We start from the raw sequence: 24417 nt of genomic DNA, 5'->3' as shown, positions 1-24417 counted from the left end.
TCCTGTAGGCTTTCTAAAGGTAAGTAGCTATTTTCCTTAATTTTGTCTGTCCGTCTGTCTATGGCTGCTGCAATTCAGCTCATTCTCATTTGCTGCAGCCAAAGGTTTTGCCACTTATTGTGGTTTTTTATATCGTGTTATAGTTTTACACTTGGCAAGTCAGCCAGGTACTCATTTATGATGGATTACCTTTTTAAAAAAAAAAAAAAAAAAAAAAAAAAAAGTGTTGGATGGTCACTGGACCCTGTATGTACCAAAAGAGGAACTCCTGGGGCAAACCCTGGGATTCCTGGGTTCTCCATGGTTAAACACTGTTCAGATTATTGAAGAATGGTGACCTATAAGGGACAGTGATCCCATTATTAAATCCCTTTCAAAAATAGCTGACTTATTGAATTAATTAGGACAAAACTGTCTGACAACTGAGGAAAGAGTGCTGTGGCATGGCTGCTGCTACTCACTATTAACACACATCATTCCTCAGAGGAAGAATTAAAAGGTAAAAATGAACTTTTAAAAGCTCATATTAGACAACTGGAAAACAAAATTACATCTTTTTCAGGGCAAACCACCCCACCTTCAGATGGAACTTTCCCTTTGAAATTATCACTAGAAAGGGAAAAGGACTTGGGTCTTAAAATTCATCTATTTGCAAGACCCTGAAGCATGAGGACTTCCCACAAACGTTGGGGTCAGGGAGGGTGTTTCACAACACTTACTCATGGCAGGTGCCAATCAGCATTTCCTGAAAGACTCCAACAAAATGGATTAATGCCAGGACTACACATCTGACGAGTACTATAGCAATTTAACAAAGGTCTTATACACAAATATAGTAGGGTATTGCTTATGTACTCAATAAATGAGATTGCAATTTAAGTGCTTTAAGGTACTACATCATTTCATTGATTATAGTAAAAGCTTCTACCACTTGGCAATATCACATGTAACTATCCAATACAGTCTTTCGCTACCTGATTGTCTCCAATACTGTAGGAGAAGGGCAGTCTGGTGAATATTACATTTGGAAGGCTAATTTTCTAAGCCTTACTAAGGAGAGACTGCATCTTTTATAGATCCAGTACTCTTTTCTTACAGCATCTGGAAAGAGAAAGGAAGAATTTGTGTTGTGAATCATAAAATAATGGAACAGTTTGGGCTGGAAGGGACCTCAAGGATCATAAAGGTCCAACCCCCTGCTGCATGCAGAGCCACCAACCTCCATATCTAATACTAGATCAGGCTGAATATTTGAGTTGATTTTGAAAGCAAAACATATTTTCAACAGTGGGTTCATTCTGCTGCTGACATGAGCAGCTGCCTCTTCAGGTTCCTAGGGCCCAGCATGGGGCTTCTGCAGGATAAAGAAAACCTTCCAGTGACTAAATGCTGCTATGATTACATACCCCCACTAAGGAATTGACTTCTAGTTAACAGAAGTTCCTCACTGCTGAAACCAGAACACTGCACTCTAGCTACTTACTCACAAGCCATTCCTCAGCAGATTGCATCCCTCTGTTTATAAGCCAGAGTTTTCCCAAGCAGGCCTGAAAGGCAGATTATGCCAGACAGTGAAGAACAAACTTTTTTTTTTCAGTCCTGCTACTCTGGGATCACTGCACTGTGAGTCATTAATTCACAGAGAGAGCTTGTAGCATGTAATAAAAAGCAGAGCCTTGCTCTAAAGTCCCTACTGAGATGACCGGGGGGGTAGAGTGCTGCTAGACTTTGCTGTACTACACATACACCTATCCTAATCAAGCACCTCTCCTCAGCCCTTTAATGTTTTATGAAAGATCCTCACCACAGACAGTAGATAGGATCTAAACAAGTTGTAATTTTGTTTAAGCAGATCCAGAACCAGGGGTACGTTGAAAGAAATATATTCTCTTTGCATGCTGGTAGGTCACAGGACAAGAGGTGGTGGCCTTAAGCTACACCAGGAGAGGTTCACATTGGATATTAGGAAAAATTACTTCCCGGAAAGAGTGGTGAGGTTTTGGAATGGGCTGCTCAGAGACATGGTGGAGTCACTGTTCCTGGGGGCTTTCAACAAAAAAAGCAGATGTCCTACTGAGTAACATGGTTTAGAACAGTCGCAGTTGGATTGGATGGTCTTAGTGGTCTTTCCAACCTTAATGATTCTAGGCACTTACCTGCTGGAGCACAGCAGTTGACAGCAAGATTGCCTAGAACAAACGAGGCGGGATCAGGCACTACAGAGATGGCACTACACAGGGTGAGCAACCTCACGCCAAGAGAACATTTTTATTTCCTTTTATAGAAAAGTGTGAATACAAATCAGCAAGATATAAAGAAAACAATTCACATATTTTCCAGTTTAAAAGAAAAAACACAAGACTACAGATAGCTTCCACAGGTACATCTGGGATGACTTGCTATTTAGAGCTCCAGGACTGCACTGCATTTGGGGGCAACTCCAAGATGCTCCTTGAAATGTGAAGTCTAACTCCCATTTATCTCTGGTACCTTCAATCCTCACAGATTGGAAAAGGCTCATTTCTAAGTTTTGTCATTATCTCAGCAGTGCAAGATCAACCTTACGTAAGACTGAGGATCAATATGAAACAAAGATCAATATGAAATGATGAGATTGGAGGAGGGAGATGAAGGAAAAAAAAAAAAGAAAAAAAAGGAAAAGATATATGAGCACAAGGATCTATGAAGAAATGCTATTGCCACAAAAAAGACACACTTGAGTTAATTCATTCTGTGTTGTGTTGTTGGTTGTTTTTTTTTTTTTTCAGTGGGACTTTAGGAAACAGTAATTAAACTTGGATTTATAAGTTATATGTTATATATATTTTATATATATATATATATATAAATATATATATAAACATATATATATATGTTTTTTTTCTGTTGTCTTATGTGAGGGAGGGGGCGAAGTCACTGAGGCCAGAAAAGCTTCTCTCAGGCAGAAGAGGCAATAGCAATGGATATACAGAGCCTGACACTTCACAGGCAGCCTGATTTCTTTGGAAACTGTGGAGTAGAGCATTCAGGGTGACCCAGGGCAGACAGCAAACTCTTGAAAGTAAGCAGCACAGCCTCTGCTGTGGAGAAGTCATTGTTTTGGTTATGGTTATTACTGCATGTTTGTGCCAGACAAGCCATCGCAGTGCTCACTTGCTGGGACTGTCAGGAGTTAGATGAACAAGAAGCTGTGAACAGAAGGACAGGAGCAAGTGTCCAGCTGGCGAATTCTCTTCCATGTTCCACTGCAGCGAGGGTTCCCCACCGCCTGCCAGTGCAACAGCTGATTCCTGAAACGGAAGCATAAGAGGGAGAAAGTTAGCCTGCTGCTCTCCCACAGCAGGAAGGCACTTGTTCAAGCAAAGCAAATCACCTAGTAAGTTCCATTTAGGTTGCTAACACCTATTTTCACTTCATGGACCCAGTTCTTCACTTCTGCTGCTGTAAAGAACTATCTGCAGCGACCTCCGCAGGGTTACAACAACATGAAGCAGACCACAATCAGCCAAAGCAGCACACAGCGTGGGTGTTAAACCCAAAAGGAGTCAGAGAAACATTCTGCAAGGCATCCATCAATCATTGCATGCAACCATTCACAAAATGATCCCACACCCCTGTAACTCCTGTCCTGAAACAGTTGCCAGGTTGCAGAGTGGGCAAAATCAGTGTTTTTCTTTGTTAACACCATGCCTCCCCTCAGCAGGCAGAGCTCTATTGCCATCCATAGCCAACGAGATATGGAGTATTCCCAGCATGCAATCCACAGCATAGGTCTGTGTGAGCAGGGACATGAGTATCTCTGGGTAACCATGTCAGTGGAACACCTGCTGAAGTTTTTCTATCTTCCTAAGAGCTGTACACTAACACAACTTCCTGATGCAGCTAGCTGAAGGTATCAAAGCTTCACTTGTTGGAACAAGCTTACTGACAGGTCTCTTAAGGAGAAGATGAAAAAAAAAACTTGAAAAACCCAAACCACAACACTTTTCCTTCAGGCAGCCCATCAATACCTCAACCAGAACCGAACAGAAAAATATCCTATTAAAACAACCAAGCAGATCCACAGGCTATTTGTCACAATCAGTGGCTGCAGAAGAAATATTGGCCGGAGAGCCACACAAACAGAAATTTTGCTGTAGCACAGGCTCACTGCAAGCAGCAGCAGCACAGGCTTTATTAAGATACTTACTCCCTTATGAGCACATAGACATGGATTTGAACATGAGACTTGCAAAATTCATCTCTGTGAGCAGCCAGAGCACAAGAAACACACACAGTGTGTTCCTTCCTCAAATTGATGGTGCAGTAGTTTAAAGGAATTCCTCACACCTTGCATCTCAACACTGTCCTTTGGAGATGCACAGATACCACAGTTTGATACCACCTCATGCCCTGTGCAGAGGGCTGCCAGCAGAACAGCCAAACAGATCCCTAACTTGTTTTATAGTTCTGGAAACTGGAATTACTACTGCAGCTCCACACGTCTAACTCTGCCCTTAGTTTAATGAGATGTCATGCTCCAGAGCAGGGTTTTATGCATCACACATGGTTGGAAAAAGGCTCACTGTATTTTTCTCCTGGCTTAAGGTCATTTCAAAATAACAGAATCCACAGAGGGAGGATTAAGATCCCCGATAAAGCAGGCTGCACACAGGGCAGACCCATACCTTTCAAAACTCTGGGCTGCAATTTTACCTTTAAAAGGCTTCACTGCTTAAACACATCAGCTAAGCTTACCAACTCCAGTCTAGCTGGTGGGGAAGGCAGATACTGACTTTATAAATCACATCCATCTACTCTCTTTCTCTCCCCGCCCAACAAGCATGAGCATAAACTACTGCAGTCCGGATGGATGTTTATGTGCTACCACCACCACAGCTTGCTCCAGATGATGAAGAGCAGCTGATCCGCCTCAACACAGGCTGAGTAACAATTTCACAGATGTCAAGTCTGCTGCTCTGGGCTTTATTTGTAGATCTTTCAGAATATGATGCAAAATTAACAGATCAGTTTCCAGGTTTAATGCTCCACCTTGTTTATCTCATAACCTTCCAGAACGAAGAAGCCAATCGGAGCTATTGAATTATCCCACCTTATCCTCATCTGGTGGCCATAAAGATCTGACCACAAATCAGAAACGTGGGAAATTCCTGAGCTTGCATTCATTTCACAACAGGGGTTAAGATGAACTAACCTCTACACAGTACAGGACAGGTGGAAGGCACAGACAACAACCATCTCTCTTCGTTTTGACACATTTATAAGCCAGACTCCACTTAGACACAAGACGATAATTAGGAAATACTCATCAAAATATACCAGCATTGCCGAGTTTATTTTAAACTCTTGTCAGCTGTTTTCCTTCCTGAGAGTCACTCTTGGAACAATATCTCAGTGAACTAAATGCTGGCACGAGCTGCTGAACCAACAGTGTGAGCAGAGTGGAGCACAGGCACAGCGTGGGTGTGACAGCAGCAGCTGTATGTGCATCACTGCACAGCCTGACAGACCCAGGGTAGTGCCATGGCACAGGCCAGCCACACACACTTGCTCTGAGGTCACCAGCAAGCTGCCCCTGGCTCCCTGGCAAAGTGAACAGTAGAGCTGCACAGGCAAAAATTCCAAATGAGGGTGAACTGAGCAAGCAGCCAGAGACTCAGGAGCAGACCTAAGTGCACTCGCACATGCAGCACACTGCATCCTAGGTGCCGGCATCAGCTTTGACCTCCCATCACCTTTTTTCTCAGGGCAGCAGTTGCCTTCCCATCTTCTTTTGCTGTTCTTTCCAAGCATTGTGCTTCTGTTCTCCAGCAAGTCCCAGCCTATGCTCTCACTATGTGACCTTCAGAGCACCACTCCATGCCAACACTGCATGCTCAGCTATGCCCACTTACTCTAATCGAAGGCAGAAACCTTTTCATAGACACTTCCCTCATCCCAATCAATGGCTGTCCCCATCAAGAGTCCAGTTTCTTCTAAGAGACCACGGAGGTCAGTTTTTTCCACCAAGTAACCTGGTAAAAAAAGCATATTATTTCTAGAAAATAATTATGGGTTAGTTCTGTCCATATAAAGAACACCTATATTAAATACTTAGGATGTGATAGCAAGTAAATCAAGCGAGATATCCAGCCCTAACAAAGAACCAACTTGATCCACCATTGTAATAAGGTCACATAGTGTGGAAGAACACCAGACCGTGTCATGGAGGTTATCTAGTAGATGCATTTGAAAGGGAAGGGAGGCTTCACATGCACACACAGGAGAAGGAAGCTGCAGAGTGGAGACATCACTCATATCCTACTTGCCAGCTGCCCACTCACCTCTGACCAAACTGCCCAGCACTGCCGGATCAAGGAGGCATGAAATGCATCTCCATTGGTTTCTGCAGAGCTTTGAGCTTTGTCCACTGCCCACGTCAGCCCACAGCAGCACTGCCTGTTCTGCACGCTTACACTGCTACCTCGGTAATGAACTTAAGTGAACGCACACATTACGTCAGCTTGGCACACACAGAGAGCTCATACCTGCCCAGAAAATGCCATAGACATTAGTTCATTTGATATTATAGGCAGTAACACTGGAGAGGTGAAAGCTTACTGTATTGAAAGCTGTTTTCCCTGCTGGTTTTCACATGCCTATAACCTATGCCTACAGGAACAATTTCTAGGCTTTGCTCTGTTGGAGTGCATTCAAACCAGCTGCTGAGCCATGGGCTGAGTCTTGGTTCACTGAAGTCAGTAAACCAATCACCATTACCACTGCCCATCTCCAGCCTTCAGCCTGCTAACATGGATCAGATCACTGTGATCCACACCATCACATTTTCTTTGTGCTTCTATTCCATGTACAGTGTTGTTCCCCAGATAGCTTGGCAAATGAAAATGCCTTTCTCTTTTTGCAGCCCTAAGAGGAAATGAATTCCTGAATGTATTTTTTATTTCAATTAATCTGATGTTCCTTTCTGGCTCCAGAACCTCAGTAAAATAACATTACTGCAATCGTTTAAAATAACATTCAGATTGAATGCAAGTAAAAAACTTTCCTAGCCACACCAACAAGTCTTTGTTTCTTCTTTGTCTAAAAAGCTTTTGGAACCTTTGTACACAACAAGCTGAGGCAAGGGAGAAGAGTCCAACATGACTTCTTCTTACTAAAAGCCTGAAACACCCTGATAAAAGAGCCTTACTGGTAGTCCTGCTAGCGCAATACTTTTTGTGCTTAAACCCTAACAGACTCAGTTTAGAGCTCCTAATTCAAATGAACATACTGATTTCAACTTCTGTATGTTTTAAAAAAAATTCCTCAACACAGTGACGAGCAGCGTCAGCCCAGGCTGTTTTGTAGTTTCATAGAATGCCTTTAACAAACTTAGAAGGGAGTTAAATTTGAAGAGCATTTTATCTCAGAGAATTGTATCTATCAGGACAAAAGCGATGCAGAAGCTGTGCCTCCAGTGACCACAGCAGAAGCTGTGGACCCAGGATTCCTCTGCTGCTGGCTCTGCCACTGACGTGTCACATCTTCAAGCCATTCCCTTCACCTTCACTGAAGTCCACCCAATCTTTATACCTTGGGTGCTCCCCATTAATCACCCCAAATCTTCCTCAGCTTTCCAGGGAAAGGATGCTGAAAGAGCAGAGATTTAACAGTGCTAACATCCAAGTGCAGGTGCCAGCATTTAGCCCAAGCCCCTAAGCCAGCTACCACTTGCCAGAAGTACTCACTAAGAGTCACTTGTAGAAACAAAATCCCCGGTTCTTAAAAAATCACTGACAAATTTTGTTTTATTAGACTGACCTGACAGGACTGTTAACCTTAGAGGTATGGCTGAAGTATCTTTAAGACACCACCACTAAAGAAAACACCAACTCACAACTGTTCCACTTAAAAGTCTGTGAGATCTAGCAGACCGAGTGCAGAACTTTCCAGTCCTGGCTCTGCCACTGGTTTAATACTTGACTTTTCTGCAAGAAAATGATTAGAAGATTTCTGGCCTAACTCACAGTATGCAGCAAGGATCACCAGCTAATACATGGGCAGTGCTCAGAGAGCTGAGCAAAGCACATTATGAAACTGGGACAAGCAGATCGAGGGAGGAGAATGAAAAATTCGGCATGAAAAAAGAAACCCAAACTCTTACCTTTGGCTTCCACTGCCATCCCCATAGCAATGCAGGCTCTCAGAGTCTAAAGCCGGGTGCTGACACTCCATGCAGACAGTGTGGCCCTCCCTGAGGTACTGCATCCAGTGAGTGTATGAGTGGTGACTGTGCAGGCAGCCCTGCGTGATGGCCACAAGTTGGAACTCCACGCAGTACCTGCGGCCAAAATAACCATCAAGGGTTAGCTTCATAACCAGTTTAGAGCCTTCTGCAGCACTGGAAGAGCCAGAGTAAATTCAGAGACCACATCATTAATTAGAAACAAAAAACAGCAGAAACAGGCAGCCCAAAGGAGCTGAAGTGGCAGAAGGGTGAGTTTCCCATGCAATAAAGTAGCAGATTCTGTATCCTGAGAACTTACTCCTTTCACATAGATCCATGCGAATAGCCCCGTTTCCACTTCCGATACCAAGGCACAATCCCCCAAGGCAGCAACCCTCACAGCCCCACTGGGGCTCAGTGTGAACCCTCAGAGTCCAACAATGGCCATAACATTTCTAATCCATCACACCTGTCCACATCAAACCTCACCAACATATCTAGACAGAACAGAAACTCTGCATTAGGAATACACACTGCTCTCTCATATTAAGGACCCACAAGGTCCAGCTGATAAATGACTCTCCTAAGGAGAAAAGACAAGTGCTGGACATACATTGGTTAAAGAGGTTACAAAGAAGTTTCATCATAGTGAGGACTGCTGAACACACACATCACACTCCAGTACCTACATTCTGACAGCACTCTCTTGTAGAGGAGCTGCTGCTCCACGTTTGGTGATTCTTCCCATCGAAGTCTACTGCTTCTTAAACTGTACAGCACATATATCACGTACACTTACAGTAAAGATGCATGTATAAACATTAATTATGATCTTTGGTTAGGAATCTTCTCTAGCAATATCACTAACCACAGGCATGCGACTTTCAAAAGCTCCTTGCCTGGCATCCTAGTGTGTAAAGATAGAGAAGACAACCACTGAGCACTCAAACTGGACACTGACAAGAGCTGAAGTGACTGGTCTTTGGTTTACTGATCACACAGCCTTTCTCTATGGCATCAGTCTACCAGCCTTACAGCAAGGCAGACTCTCAGCTTTCAGGCTCTCTGCGGATATCGCTGCTACTGAGGAGAAGGCAGCACCTTGCCCTTGTAAAGTGCCCTGTCCTGTGCTGGTTCTTATCAGCAGGAAGCCAGGCCCAAAGCTGCAGAGAAATATTCAAGGTAGAGTATGACCGTGCCTCTGTGCTGACCAACTTACCCCACTCTTTCGCTGCCATCAGCTGCAGCTCTTTTTTTCCTTGCTTTTCCAAACCCTCCTGTTGTTATTAACGCAGGGACTGCATATATCAAAGAGAAAGAGTACACAGTGTAAGTGGTTACACCACACTGAGGCCGTCAATGTCTGCAAAAAAGCAGAGATGGGCCTTTAATGTCACTTGGTTTTATCTTTGGCAGGAGAGAGAAACAAACACAACCGTGTATTTTCATACTATTGGTTCCCACCAACCATTTCATTGAAGAGAAAATCTGTACGGCCAGATTTTTGCCCTTCTTATCAGGCACACCCAAAGACAGAGGAGGAGGCAATATTTACCATTGGCATCAATGCAACAGGTTTGATAAAAGCAGTTGTAGCTAAATTCCAGACTGGACAGATTTTGACCCAAAAATAGCAGCAAATAAATCGGAAGCAGTTCTTCCAAAAAAATCAGTGAGGGTGTGTCATGAAAAATCAACCTGAACAAACTGAAATCAGGCTTTTCCTCCAGAAAACAGCAGGAGGTTTCCCCTGCATATATCCTGCTCCAGGGGAAAAGGCCATACCTTGCCTTTGATGGGTATTGCTCCTTCATGGCTTTTTGCAGATGACTCGTTAATTAAAAAAATAGCATTCAACACACACTTCCAGAAGTTTTAAACCACCATTAATCTACCAACTCTATCAAAATTACCAGACATTTACCCTTGTGAGATCATGACAGGTCTGTAATATTTCACTTTTGAAATGCACCAGACCACAGTAAATGGCAGGAACTATTTTTAAATGTTGTCCCAGGAAGGATATCTCTACACCCCTGTGTGAAGAGCTCAGTTCTCAGTCCCACCAGACAGACCCAGAGCAAATCTGACGGTGTTTGAAAACAACTCTTTTCAAATAAAGACCAAATCTGCTGGCCCAAACAAGCCCTTCTCTGTTACCGAGGCACTTACATTTTCAGAGGACTTACTCAGGGACTGTTTACACTCTGTTCCTTGCTCAGTCCAGTACTCCACGCAGCCAGCCCTCTCCTCCAGGGCAGGACACGTCTCTCCTCCATTCTGGGGCTCCTGGATGACGTGCCTCCTCCGAACACGATATGTGGTCTTGCAAGGCTCTGCACAGCCACTCCAGGCACTCCACTGAGATACAACACAGGGGATAACTGGAGCAGTAAGAAACAAGGAGTGCAGAACGTTACAGAAATGAGTTTTTCTGTTTTCCCAGCTGTGCTGGTAGGTCTGTTCCCAGAAGCTCCAGCAAACCAGAGCAGTCCAGGCTGCACTGGGGCACTCACCTCCTGCTATGCTGCTGTGAGCTCCAGTGCAAATGCACTTGCACCAGGGAACTGAGAATGTTTTGTATTAGACTGAATTAAAGGATCATGAGCAAGAGCAGGGGTGAATGCATCAAGGTCTTCAGTGGCCACAGGAGCATAGGGTGACACCGCCCCCCCCCCCACCTTCACTGTCCTGACAACACTACTGAGAAACAGTTCTGCGGATGCTCAACCACACATTTGTTATTACAGCAAAAGATTACCTGAGACAAAATTGCCAAAACATTTCACTGCTTCTCTGTCCACTCTTCATCAGTGAACTGCACCATCTGTCCTGACTGAGCAGAAGGCAAAAGGAGAGTAGCATTCCAACCCTGGCTGTGCTGGCATCACTCCTTCTCCTGGCAGGGCCCTGGCTGGCTGCCCTAGCAGCAGTGCTTGGCCAGCACAGGAGCTCCTGGCTGCCATCAGCAGCAGCGCAGCCTCACATGCCTTCTGTAATTAACTGTGTCTCACAACTCAATCTTCCTTGCCTGACTGAGAACAGAAACAGGAGCACACGGGCACAGAGAAGCTGAGACCTCACCACGATCCCGTTTTCCCTCATGTTTGGGTGGCCTATATTCACTTTATCTCAGGTAGCTGTCAGCATGCACCACTGGACACAGTGGCTGGAAAGCTGTGTTGTGCCACTTTGCCACAGGAATTCCTGAGCAGCCCAAGATGTCTTTTGGGTTCCTCAAGTTAAATGGGCTTCTTCTGGAAAGTTCCCTCCTATCTCCTATATATTCTTCATCAGCTGCAGCCCCAATTCTTCCATTCCTGTACCTCATGACTGCATTGAGCCACAGTGCAGCAATGCATCACAGCAGCACTAAGGGCATCTGACTTCAGCAGGGCTGGTGCACGGATCTGGCAGGTCTGCGACATCACCGCTTCAATCTCCCACACACAGCAGCATTCCTGAGCAGCTCGACCCTGATACCTTCACGTGCTCCTCCATGCCACACGGATAACCCCTAATGACTGCTTTACTCTCATTCAAAACCACAACTTGCCTTCAGAAACTTTAGGGAGATCTTTCAAATGCCACTGCTTTTCTCCACCCAAGGGCACTACAAGGGTGCTTTTTAAACCCATTCAAAGATTAGGAATGAAAGCAATTCTCTAACTAAGATGCAGCAATGTCCATGGCTTGTATGCTGCCCAACCTTATCATCCCCTCGTAATCCTATTTATTTGGAATCTTCCGCTCTTTTCAGTTCCACTTGGCTTCAGACATTAACGTAAACACCATAATATTCAGCTTTAAAACCAGTTTGATAAAGGAGCTCCGTAAAGAAGGCCAGGCTGCAAGCGGACTCAGGCGAAGCGACGCGGCGCCGTCCCCGCGCACAGCCCCGAGCGCGGCGCTGCAGTACCGCGGAATCGCCACGGGGCGGCAGCACCGAGCTCAGTGCCGGGACGGAGCGCGGCGGCGGCGGGGAGAGCGCCCGCTGCCCTTCGCCACTTCCTCGTGCGTGCGGCCGCGGGTCTCACCGCTCGTCTGTGACACGGGCGAAGCACGCCATGCGCTCCTGCGGCCGCGCTGTCAGAGCGGTACCAGGGGGCACAGGCGGCACCGCTGCCTCGGGACTACGCGTGTTTAGGATCCCACGGGCACCGCTGCCCTGCACCCGCTCGACAGCGGTCTGCAGAGCCGCCAGCCCTTGCTGTCATATTCTTTGGGCTGAACTATCAGTTTTCTCATTAAAAACTCAACTGAACCACAAGAACAGCTGCTTAAAGCAACTGCGCGAAGGCGCAGCTATTCAAATTAAAGAACAACAGAAAAAATAAAGACAAAAAAAAAAAAAACATTATATAAGCGGACAGGGCTCCGTGAGGATGCTATCTGTTGGAAAAGAACGCGGGATGGCTTCGCTAGTTAAAATAATGCCTGCTCAGCTCGCAACCCTCCCGGGCACTCAGAGCGCACCCTGCAGCCCTCGGTGCCGTCACGAGGATGCAGCCGGCTCCAGCCCACCCGCAGTCGCACGCTATCCGAGAGGCACAGCGACGGCTTTCTGCTCACCTGGGCAGGCCTGGAAGTAATCGTGGCAGCAGTCGAGGGTGTGCTCGCACACCTGGTCGCAGTAGCACGGCCCGTAGGAGCCGTCGGGCCGCCAGCCGGTGCTGCGGCAGGACGGGGCGCGGCCCGGGCAGCACAGCCCCAGGGCGGCACAGCCGGCGGCGGCGGGACTCGGGGCCGGGAGGAGGAGGAGGAGGAGGAGGAGGAAGTGGAGGAGTGGTGGCGGTGGCAGCGCGGCGGCACGGCCGGGGCAACGCGGCATGGCGGGGCGGCACGCAGCGCAGCTTTGGCCCCGGCTGACGGAGCTCCGCGTCCCGCGGCTTTCGGGCGCTGGGAGGGAAGCGGCCGGCCCGCCTCCCAGAGCGAAAGGCAACGGGTGGCGGTGAAGACCCGCCCGTCTGAGCGCTGCCCCGGGCCGGGAGGGCAGGGCTGAGAGCTGGAGGCTGCGGCCGGGCACCGGCTGAGCTCCGGGCTCCTTGCGGTTCCTCTTTTGCTTTTGTTTTCCTGGCGGCGCCGGAATGTTTCTGTGCCTTTGTGGCATCTCACAGTGCTCGTGCAGAGTTCCGCGTGTGCGAAGTTATAAAAGTACGGGGTGCGATTTCCACGCTGACTGCCAGCACTTCGGAAATCATGGTGAAGGATGTCAGCCAAACCAAATGACAAAAGAGACCGCTTTTCCCCAAACTGGGCTCCAGCACACCTGAGAAGCCATTAAGCGCCTGAAGCTCTGTTCCCTCTCGGCTCAGTGGCAACACCTCTCTGCAGAATTATTCTGAGCTTTCTGTCAAATGCAAAGAGCTTAAAGCGATTAGAGCCACTCCCGTGAATTACGCAGCTGTTCAGGGGGATGCTAAAGGCTTGGCTGTAACTTCTTCTCAAACAGACGCTGTAAAGTATTGATCACAACAGCTGTTACACCTCACTGAATAGTGAGCTGGGATTTATAAAACCCACCCACTGAATTTGGTGACTGATTATACCCTTGTATTAATGGTGGGTCTGGGCAGAGCATTCCCACAGTAGGACACTGCAGCAAAGACAATTCTAGAAGAAGAAAAAAAAAAAAAGAAAAAAAAAACTACCACAGAGTGATCAGTGGACAGTGCTGGAGGCATAGGAGCGTTACAACAAACCAGGCATGGCAAAATATTCAAAAAAGATAAGAAATAAAAGGAACTTCAGCTTCTTTGTACAGCTGCAAATACCTGTGTCAAAGAAAAGATGGCTCATTTTCATGGCAGTGGTCCAATATTGTCTCTTTGGAAATCACACACGTAACAAAAATCCTACAGTGGGCAGGAGAGGAAAGGGCAGAGCACTAGAACAAGAGCTGCAGGGTCTAGGAAGCAGGAACACAGAGATACCAGGTGTGTCAATTCCTGCCTCTGCCCATGAGTCACTCACTGACTGTGGGTAGGTCATTCAATCGATGTATGGCTCATTCTTGATCTAGAACAGGAAGATCAACATTCAAAAGGAGATTGCATTACTCAGCTATTAGTCTGCACAACCCAGAGGACTGTGCAGCTCTTGCATAGTTAACTGAAGGGTGGTGATGGAGAATATTTCCCAGGTGTTGCTGTTTCCAGCACTGATGCTGCCAGTGTTCCAAGTCCCCTTGAAGCCAATACAACCACATTATTCCAAGGCACAGAAAACCAACTGAATAGAAAATAGTTTTAGAAAACAATGTGTCCACATAAACACTGCAGTTTTGATTGACCCTGTGCTATTGGGAAAATTGGATCTGGGTCCAGACCTCTCAATGGCATTTACGTAGTTTGCATTCAATCCACTCCCACCTAAAGCTCCTGGGAGCAAACTTTGTTGCTCATCTCTCATTCCTGGTCTGAAAAGAAAAGTTCTCCCTTGTTTTGGTTTGGCATTATCCTGGGGGATTTTTTTAGGACTTTTTTCCCCTCCTTCTTTCATGCACTAAAGAAAATAATGTTGAAGAAGCTGGGGAGAACATGGCCCAGGCCATGCTGGACCTCCCAAGCCCAGCAAGAAATCTGTTGCAAGCAGGACTGTTGGCCCTTTGAGAAAAATTAGGGCCAAGCAAGCATTCAGCAGCAGAACAGCTTACAGGGCTGCCCTTGGCAGTGGGAATTGTGTCTTCTACCCTACAGGGAACATCAAGAGGCAGGTCACCAGGGCAGGTGGAAAAGCTGTTTTATCTGCTTGTGCAAAACACAGCTGCCTTCCCTGCTAGCCTTGCAGGGTTCCTTCCCTCCAGCTCATTTGCCCTACCTTAATTAGGCTGCACTGTGCTGGAGCTGCCACTGACCCAGTTCCCAGAGGCCCTCCTGTGCCCTTCATTAACAAGGATGGACAGAGGATGTCAGCAGATGGAACGTCCCTCTCAAGTGACAAAGAGAAGCTTATCCTCCCTTCCACCGGGTAGTGCTCATCACTGTCCATTAGTGCTCCTACCATGAGCTGCTCCACCCATCTGTGTAACGGGGAATGCTGTCCAATACCAGTAGCTTTCTTTTGCACTAATTTCCTCCACCTAAAAAAAAAAAAAAAAAAAGTCTGGGTTCTTTTACCCTATCTCCTATATATCCATCTCTGTATCTATCTGTGTCACCTGATGATTTACACGCACAGTGCAAATGCATTAGGAGAACAGTATTTCCTTTGCTCTGTTTGTACAGTCTCTTGCACGTTACATCCTTTGTTCAGGACCTGGATTCTTGTGCTCTGTAGCAGTGAGGAAACTCAGAAAGGTATTGGTGCATGGGACAAAAAAAGCTAATTCTGGTTTAGAGCATCAGATTTTCATCTCCATTGTGGCAGCCAAGTCTGTAAAAGCATAAAAGGAAAGTAGCCAACCAAGTGATCTGATTTCTTGGAGCTCATTTCTACAGCTCTGTGTGGGCCACATGAGAACTGGCTGCCAGCTCGTGCAAACCCTTCTCAGAAGGCTCACAAGGGATGCTCTGCTTTTTTTTTCTGTTTCAGTGAGAAGTACCATCAGTTCATATGAGCCTTCAGAATATGACACAAATCAACAGAAATGACAATAATAGTTGCCCAAAACAAAGCAAAGCTCAGTGTTCCCACCTACACTTTTGCTGCTGTGAGCAGATACCTACTCAAAAATTGATTCCAGCAGGAGAGTCTGTGCCCTGTTGATGGCTGCTCTTCTGTGTATCCTAACTCATTCCCAGAGCTGAGCAGCATGCAAGGGCACACATTTCCAGGCTTTGCTGATCAGACTTTTAGCAGTGTGGACATAAACAGGCTATGCCCTGCTAGGTGGAGAGGAGCATTGGAGGAATTCCAGTTGCAAACAGCACCTTTGTTCTCAGCTTTTGAATACCATCAAGGAAACCGATAAACTCTCAGAAATGTTAATGTTTTCAAAGAAAAGCTGAGACAAATAATCCAGTGTCCTACCACTGACAAACCTAATAGAAGCAACAAAACTCCAGAACCAGGAAACCCAGTGAGATGCCCTCACTTCCACTGCCAACCCTTAAACAAGGTCTGGGAAGGGGTGGATCCTGGCTTCAGCCCTTCCTGTCACTCAGGTGCAATGCATGCAGCTAGGTTCCCCTGGGTTGGCCCTGCCTTCCCACCTGGTGCTCCATCACTGGTTGAAGCTGTGGCTCAGCATTTCTGCTACACTCCTCCCAGCCCCCCAAATAAATGATGTTTCAGCAGCCTTTGAAATAGGCTGTTTCATTTCCAGCAGTATTCATATTCAGATGCAAACTCTAAATTTCTTCTTGCTCCTTTCAGGCTGCTGCTGTGGCTGAGTAGCAGCACTTGCTCTCAAGCACTCCCTGCCTGAACCAAAGTGGGGCAGTAGAGAGGAGGACCAACGTGAAACCAAAGTGACCGAACTGCCCCATGCTGTTCTTAATGAACTCTTCTTTTCAAGCTGTCTTTTATGCTGTGCTTCACTGCCCAAGTAGAATAGGGGCAAGCTGGCCACATGCCAAGGCCAAAGCCACCACTGTGTTTTTGTGCTCAGATCACTTATCTGATTCTGTAGTTTGCTGGATGTTTTCTCATCCCACATCCTTCTCTCCATGTGGCAAATAGAAAAGAAAAACAAAAGAAAAAAAAAAAAAGAAAAAAAAACACCTCAACACAGGAAAAGCAGGGCAAACAAGCAAGAAAAATCTGTCTGCCTTTAATGATTTACACTACCTGGGTATTCCGTTGAAACTTCTCACCTGAGAAAAATATATATTTTTTGTGTTTAACTGCCTTCACTGTGTCCTGGCAGCAGGAAATGTCTGAATCTTCTCAGCCCTCCATCCCCAGGCCTGAGGATGCTGCTCTTCTGCTCCTGCCTGTCCCAGCTCCCACAGAGCAGCTCAGTGCACAGCTCTTCCCAGCACAGCTCAAAGACATCCTCTGACAGCTGGTTAGCAACCTCTTGCTCTGCCTCAGAGCTGCTCTCTCCATTCCAGAGCAGAAGGAAGAAAGGGAATTGAGCTCAGACTGCTGTGAAAAAAAGCTGCGCATTTATTTAGCTGTTAGGAAATCTACGAGAAATACCTATCTCCCCCAGTACCTGTGTTTAGCAGCAGCTAATAGCAGATGCCCAGGAAGGAGTATAAGCTGTATAATGGTTTTTCCCCACAGTGCTTTCACACCTTGTGATAAATTTATCTCAAGAATTCCCTAATAGGTCGTGCCTATGCCTCAGTCGTATACAAATTTTCTTCCATCCCACTTCAAACTCTCATAAACTTTTAGCACCCACAGCCTCTCATGGCAGAATGCCATGCCACGCAGAGCACTATGTTGTTTTCAACCTACCATCAGTTAATTTAATTGGAATTTCTAGTTCCTGTATTAGACAGCGAACAATCAATTCTCATTTACTTTCTCAAAGCCACTCGGGATTTTATAGATCTCCACTGAATTCTCCCTTAATCATCTCTTTTGCTGGTGGAAGGCCCACCCTGCCCAAAGGAGCTGCCAGGGCTGTGGGCTGAGCTGAGGCAGAGTGCATTGGCCCAATCACAATGTGAATTCATGCTGTTAAGACCAAGAGAAAAAATTCACACTGGCAGATGTCAAGGGTTATTGCTGGAAAAAATCATCTTATATGTGAGAATATTTAAATGCAAGAATGAAGAGTTGTTTTTATTATTATTTCTTACCAGAAACTCAAAATAGTTGTGAAAACCAGAGATGCTGGATGATTTGCTTTCATACCTGCTCCTGCTTTCTTCAGATGCCTGTCTGCCTACTTATCCCAGGCACCCTGTACTGAAAGCCATAATTGAAGAATTGTTGGGGGGGTCAGGAAAGGGAGAAGAACTAAGCACTGAGGCTTCAAAAGGGCTTATTTGAGAGAAGATTGGTGGAATTTTCTTTTATGCAAAGAACACTTCTGCAGGGATCCTAATGCCACTTTACTTGGAAGAGGTTCAAACTCTGCACTGTGATTCTCTTCTTTGCAGCGTCCTCTGAGTTCTCAGAATAGAAGTGAAAAGACCTATGAATGGCACTCCCTTTCTGTACACATTGGCTGGCACATGGAGACATGGGATGAAAGTTCATACCAAGTAAGATTCAGAGATATTCCTGACAGATTTGCTATCACACCAGAACCCCATATGGTCTGAGATGCCAGCTCTTGCTGTAGGAGAGAAGAACATAAAATCAAATAGTCCTAAACAACACCTGCAAGCAAAGCCCACCCACAAGCAGTCCTATACCCTGATAAAGGGATGGGAGCTCATTATGGGACTGCAGGGGATTTTGGTCAGCATGCCTGAACTGGGCTATTGACACAGAGATCTAAAAGCATCTCAGTCAGAAAATAAATCCCTTCTTGTTAGACCTGGACTTTTCTGTGTGCTCAGGAGCCCAGCAGACTGCACATCCCTTCAGCCATGCCTCTGCCACCCTTGCATAACCCACAGTCACCTGGCTGCAAAGAGGAGAACCAAAGTACCTTTCCATACGAAAGCAGTGTTTCCCAGATCTCTATCCCTTAGGTACAAAGTGTATTTTTTCCTGCTCACAAATGTCATGTCCTCATAGTACTGCTGAGAGAATCCCCACCACGGCACAGCAGTTACGGCTGTGCCTTTATCACAGCAACAAACACTTTCTTGGATTTAAACCTCAAGCGCGTTTGCCCTCAATAAAGGCTTCATCTCAACACAGCAAAGCCAGTCTCTCAGCTCTACACATGGGAAGTGTCATTTGCTTATTCTGCCTTCTCTCACTCACAGTGCTGCATGGTAGGACTGTGGGGCAGTTGAGGGAGAAGCAGAGAAGCACCATCATTCAGTTCAGATGTGTGGCATGCACAGGGAGCAAGGATAGTAGCCTTCCCCTCCTCTCCTCTGCCCAGAGCCATTCCACAACCCCATCATGTACAAACCCTCCATGAGAGCAGGGCTGTGACTCACTGTAGGGCATAAAGGAAACAAACTCGTTGTCATTAAAAAGCTATTACATTTAATGAGTGCTAGAGAGGATTCAAAGTGGTCGAGAGTGTCATTCAGAAAATAGGGAAGATAAATACTTTAATAAGAAGCTTTTAGTGGTTTTCTCTCTGGGTCTTTTGCTTCCCCAAATAAAAGGAAATCAACCAGCTTTTCTGAATCCAGTACTTCGTGTTCTTCTTTCTCTTTTCATTAGAGAAAATGAAAGAACAATTTCTGAAAGTCTGAGCCATGAGACAGAGCTGAGAATGAGGCATGCCGTACTCCATCTCCCAAGCAGAAGAAAAGCCTCAAACAAGTTTGCATTCAGGTCAAAACCGGTATTTTTACCCTGCCTACAAAGGGTCAGAGTATCTCCTGGCTCCACAAAGCATTACTGACGATCTTAAATCCAGACTAACCCATGGCAAGGCACTCTCTAGGAAAAGAAGCACAATGCCTAAAATTCTCCATCAATTCCAGAAGCTACACAATCCTCTCCCAAATTAAATCAAAAGCAGGGCCTTGTTTTTCAGATTCTTCCCAAGCTATTCCCATTCTCCTGCTTTCACCAGCTGCCACCACTGCCACCACTTCCTCCTCTAGCAACACTCCAGCAGCCACACCACACCAGAAGATTCCTGCAGACAGAAGCAGCCTTCCCTGACTCAGACTGCAGGTCAGTGCTATAGAATGGTCCATGGGATTTTGTTGCTGATATTTAAGGATAGAAGAGATCACCAGAGTCCTGTACAGCACAGCACCTTTCCTTAGTCCAAAGAACCTGTGGCTGAACTGCAAGTTGACTTTTTTCTTTTCTCTTCTTCTGCACAGACCATTTTATTCCCTTCCTACAAGAAATCTCCAAGGGCATATGAGTCACTATCACTCTAGAGATGAAACAAGAAATACGTGCCACCCCCCTTCCAGAAACAGCAGTTCCATTCACATCCCACAACATCAGTCTTCCCAGTCATCATCGTTCCATCTCACTTGGCTAATGCATTCTCAGTAAAAGAGCTTGAGACCTCAGACCACCATTTCTGCTTCTGTAACTGCAGGGAAACAGCTGCGACTTGGCATAGGTCAGAATACAGGTCCCTTAACTTTTTGTAGTTATCCATTTTGTGGTTATCCATTAGATTAGGATGAAAACACTGACATCTTAGATTTACTTGTTACAGAACAGGAAGACAAACATGTTCTGTGTGTGCTTTTTTTTTGTTGGTTTTTATACAGCACTTTCTTAAGGAAACAATAAAAAGCAGATGTTATCCTTCCATACAGCAGCAGATATACCCAAGGCACTTGTATGTCTCAGGCTAAATGTATCCATCCGCAGCTTAACACAAACAAACAAAAAAAGCACCCACTGAAACCAACCCACACTCATGTTTATTAATTTACTGAATTATCAAGTCAGTTGAGCTGGCTTAGGAGGCACAAATACAAGCAAGAGGTATGCAAGTTACAGCATCAGGCTCTGGTGTGACAAGGCACCACTCATCTCATGGGACCCTGTGCAATATAAGGTCATTTGGGAAGTCTCCCATCATTTCTTCAATGCAGTTATCAACCCCAGCCATGAATTTCACTCTCCTAAATCTCTCCCCAGATGTTAGGAAGACAAGCAGAGCAAATGGAAAGCAAATTCTAAATTTACGCATACAAATGCTGCATAAACAGAATGTGGAGGTGCCTTTCTAAATTCAAAATGTGCTGAAGTATAATGTTCAAAATATTACGCTGCACACAGACAACAGTTCTGATTAACCAGGCTCAGTAATGAGGTATAAGAGCTGCAGAAGAAAGCAAATATGTTTACTACAACTAGTCTTAATTTTGAGTGTGCATCCAAACCCTTGGCTTTCACAATTGGTCTAGCACTTAAGTTTCATAAATATAAATGCCCTGTTCACAAAGGGTTGACATTAGTCAAGTTTTTAGCTGACATTTGTTAACTATGCTAATAAAACAAAACAAAAAAAATAATTCTGATTATATTGTCAAGACTAAACTTATCTGAACACAATCTGGCTCTGCACTCCAGGTGCTGCCTGCATCACACACTGCTTTTATCAAGAAGCCAAAGAGGTCAGAGAGCAGGACTCAGCTTAATGTCTGCCACGCAGAGTTCCTGGAAGAAGTCACCAAGGGAAGATGTCTGTTTGACCCACACCAGTTTGCCTGCCAAAGGTAATCTGAGGGCTTCTCGAGCACACCGTGAGTCAGATGCATGTTGTGCAATCTGCCAATCAGTTGGTGTGGAAATTACCATTTCAGTGTTGTAAACATCTACCAAATAGGCCTCATTTGTGCAGGCAATTTGCGTCTTCACTGCATCTTCTACCTTGAAGAAGCATTTGTAGAACTAGACCTAGAACAAATGAATCCTAAATTCTAGACCCTCATCAGCCGTGGAGCCATTCTGCCTCTTGAAATCCATGTTTCCCCTTGTACTAGCAGACAAAAAGAAGTCCAAAATAGTAAGCTGACCCTTGTAAATTAATAAAGTTTCAGTTAATCTACAAAGCAGCAGATGCTCATTTGCTCTTAGGTGATGAAACCAGAGGCCTTATCTACAAGAAATGCACTTCCATAGGAGATTCAGGGACACTTATCTGCACAAATTCAGTCTCTGCAGATGATGGCTAATGGCTAAACACTTTGCAGCACATTAATAAGAAGGAAATAAACATGTTGTGAAGGAGAGCTAAAAAACAAAGCATTGATCCAAACTCCCTAAAGTCAACTCTCAGCATAAAGGGTCCTTTTTGTGACTGGCATTTCTGAGTGCAACAGGGGAAGAGCACACAGTAACAGCAGGGATGAAGATAAACACAACCTTTAGTATTAGCTCACCTATTTAATGGTTTTATTTAATTGATGCAATTTACATGGCAAAAATGATCACATTTATTTTCTACAATGACAGGAGAAGCTGTCATGGGCATTGGAAGGCATTAATCCATCAAGTATACATGTTCATTGGATTTATTAGCAAGGATAATTGCACGAAGACAGGAGTTTCCTGATATTCTCGTATCTGAAAGCGCATTGTTTCAGATTCTTTTGCATTCTTACTGCTTTTTTTTTAGGAACGCCCTAATTAGCCACTGTGGAAGTTATACAACCAGAGGATGCTAAGATTTAAGAAGAAGGAAACTGCACACTTTCCTTTTTGCTTTCTCTGAACTGGTTTTGCCCTGGGGCCTCACAGCAAGTTTACACAGGCACAATACCAAGTTCACCTCTCCAGGTCTTCCAGTAGTATTCACCTGGTGTCTGACTGTCTTGAGGATATGGGCCATAAGACCATACATGTTTTCCATAGTGTGGAGACAAGTGGCAATTTTGGACAAAAGTGCTACAGATGGTAAAGGGATGCAATTTGCTGAATGAACAGGCTGGAATGAGAAAATTAAATGTAACAACTGCCACAGGGTTTTGCAATTCTGTGAGTCTTACAGATAGTGAACAACACTGCAGTTGCATGGGATCATCAGTTTTAGAGTAAACCTTGTCCCTGCCAAGTTGACCACGATGAAGTGACTGAGGGAGTGCTGGCAGCTAGTGAGGACCTGTGTATTATAGTAAGATTTGGGTGACCGGTGGATGATCCAGCCATGAATTGATCAAGATGATCCTTGAAGCCAGAGGCGTTCTTTGAGGTTACAGAGCTGTCTACAGAATACAAAGCTATTGCTCAGTGGTTAGACCAGAATTCTAACCTAACACATTACAGCAAAAGATGTTTGAAGTTTTTTGTTTCTTTTCTCAAAACTGTATTTCCATAGACCTTTGAGACTCCACCAAGTCACTTTAAAAATCAATAAAGCATTGTGAGTTTTTGTCTAAACCATATTAGTTAATTCATAGCAATAGCAATTCATAGCAATGTCTACAACCATTACAGATGTGCAGCACAGTGGAAGTGCACATACAGTTATTAAACAAAGACAGAGGTAGACTTCAGTGTTTCTTCTGAGAAATGGTATCCAGGTTCGATGCTTCCTAAGGGCCAGGCTCTATCCTGGACTGATGTGCAAGCATTCCAGCATATGTGGGAGGATCAAAAGTCTCACCCTTCCTATTACAGATCAGCTCTGAACCAGAAGCAGTAAGCTGCTGAACACATTTGAGGCCACCCACAGTGGGAAATACAAGCACATGTGGAGCAGAAAGCATGACTTACCCCAGGCCAACCCCTGGGTGCTGATGTACTGCACTACCTTTGGAGAGCAACTTTCAGGAACGAGCTTCAGGGAATTCATCTGGGCAAGCAGAACCATGTGGGACTGCATCTGCTTACCTACCACACTCAAGCACTAGATGAGCCTGCTGGAGGAATGCTTAGCACCTGGAGATGAACAACATACCTTACTTCTTTGTATAGTCAATGCTGAGATCACATCTGCTAGCCTTTCTTACCCCAGACATCCTTGCTGAGGAAGGTTACCCAAAGGAGCGTGTGTAGAGAAATGAGGACAACACTTGGCTTTAATATCTGGTTTGAAAAAAGGCTACAGAAGTCAAGCTTATTCTCAGCACTAGAGGGAAGACTTCAAGGTGACCCTGCCACAGCATGCAAAATCAAACAGCAAGTGACAGGCACCAAAGAAGTGCAGACTCTCCAGTGGATGCTTTCTAAATACAATGTTAAAGAAATCAAGCAGATCTCAGGTAACTCAGAACCAGTCCTGAACATATTTCCATGAACTTACAAATGATCCTAGAGAACGTAATGGAACTGCTCCTAATTTACACCATGTCTAGCACAAAGTACTTTATCTATCATCTTCAATATTGAGCTGGCAACGTTGTGCCAGCAGATCCCACAGTGCCAAAACAAGCCTGGGTTGCACTGAGATGGCAGACTTCACCCCACTGCTTCAAGGGAAAAAGGGTGGAACAGGAAAGGTTCTAACTGCATAACATTTAAAGATAAGCTGTTATAGGAAGAAACCCCCTGCTTCAACAAAAAATATTTTTTCCCTGTCTGTAGGACAGCTTGAGCGTCCTTAAATCTGTATCTTCCTATAACAATTACATAACCAAGTTTTACTTCATTGCTGTCCACAATAGTGTCTAGCCTGTTAACAGCTGATAATTTAGTAATTTTATCTACTGATGAACAGAGATTAAGGCAGAGACAACAATACAAACAGTAGAAGCAGCAATGAGTAAAAGGACTGTGCTATCCCATAAGCTAGTGCACCCACCAAACAGATGGGTCTA

The 24417-nt window shown here is 45.2% G+C and overlaps 1 protein-coding gene across 1 annotated transcript; it reads right to left on the bottom strand.

The window, feature by feature from the left end:
* Positions 1-3172: 3172 nt before the first annotated feature.
* On the bottom strand, positions 3173-13037 carry LOC306952634 (somatomedin-B and thrombospondin type-1 domain-containing protein-like; the record flags this gene model as incomplete). The annotated part of the gene is made up of 5 exons (XM_079543360.1): positions 3173-3290; positions 8144-8320; positions 9426-9504; positions 10396-10590; positions 12779-13037. 5 exons carry the CDS (start codon positions 13035-13037, stop codon positions 3173-3175), a joined length of 828 nt encoding a protein of 275 aa, XP_079399486.1.
* Between the last annotated feature and the right edge of the window lie 11380 nt (positions 13038-24417).

Source organism: Tetrao urogallus (genome assembly GCF_951394365.1).
Source record: "Tetrao urogallus genome assembly, chromosome: 16".
NCBI classification, from domain to species: domain Eukaryota; kingdom Metazoa; phylum Chordata; class Aves; order Galliformes; family Phasianidae; genus Tetrao; species Tetrao urogallus.
Note: the sequence above shows the minus strand (reverse complement) of the source record. Positions and strands in the feature narration are given on the sequence as shown.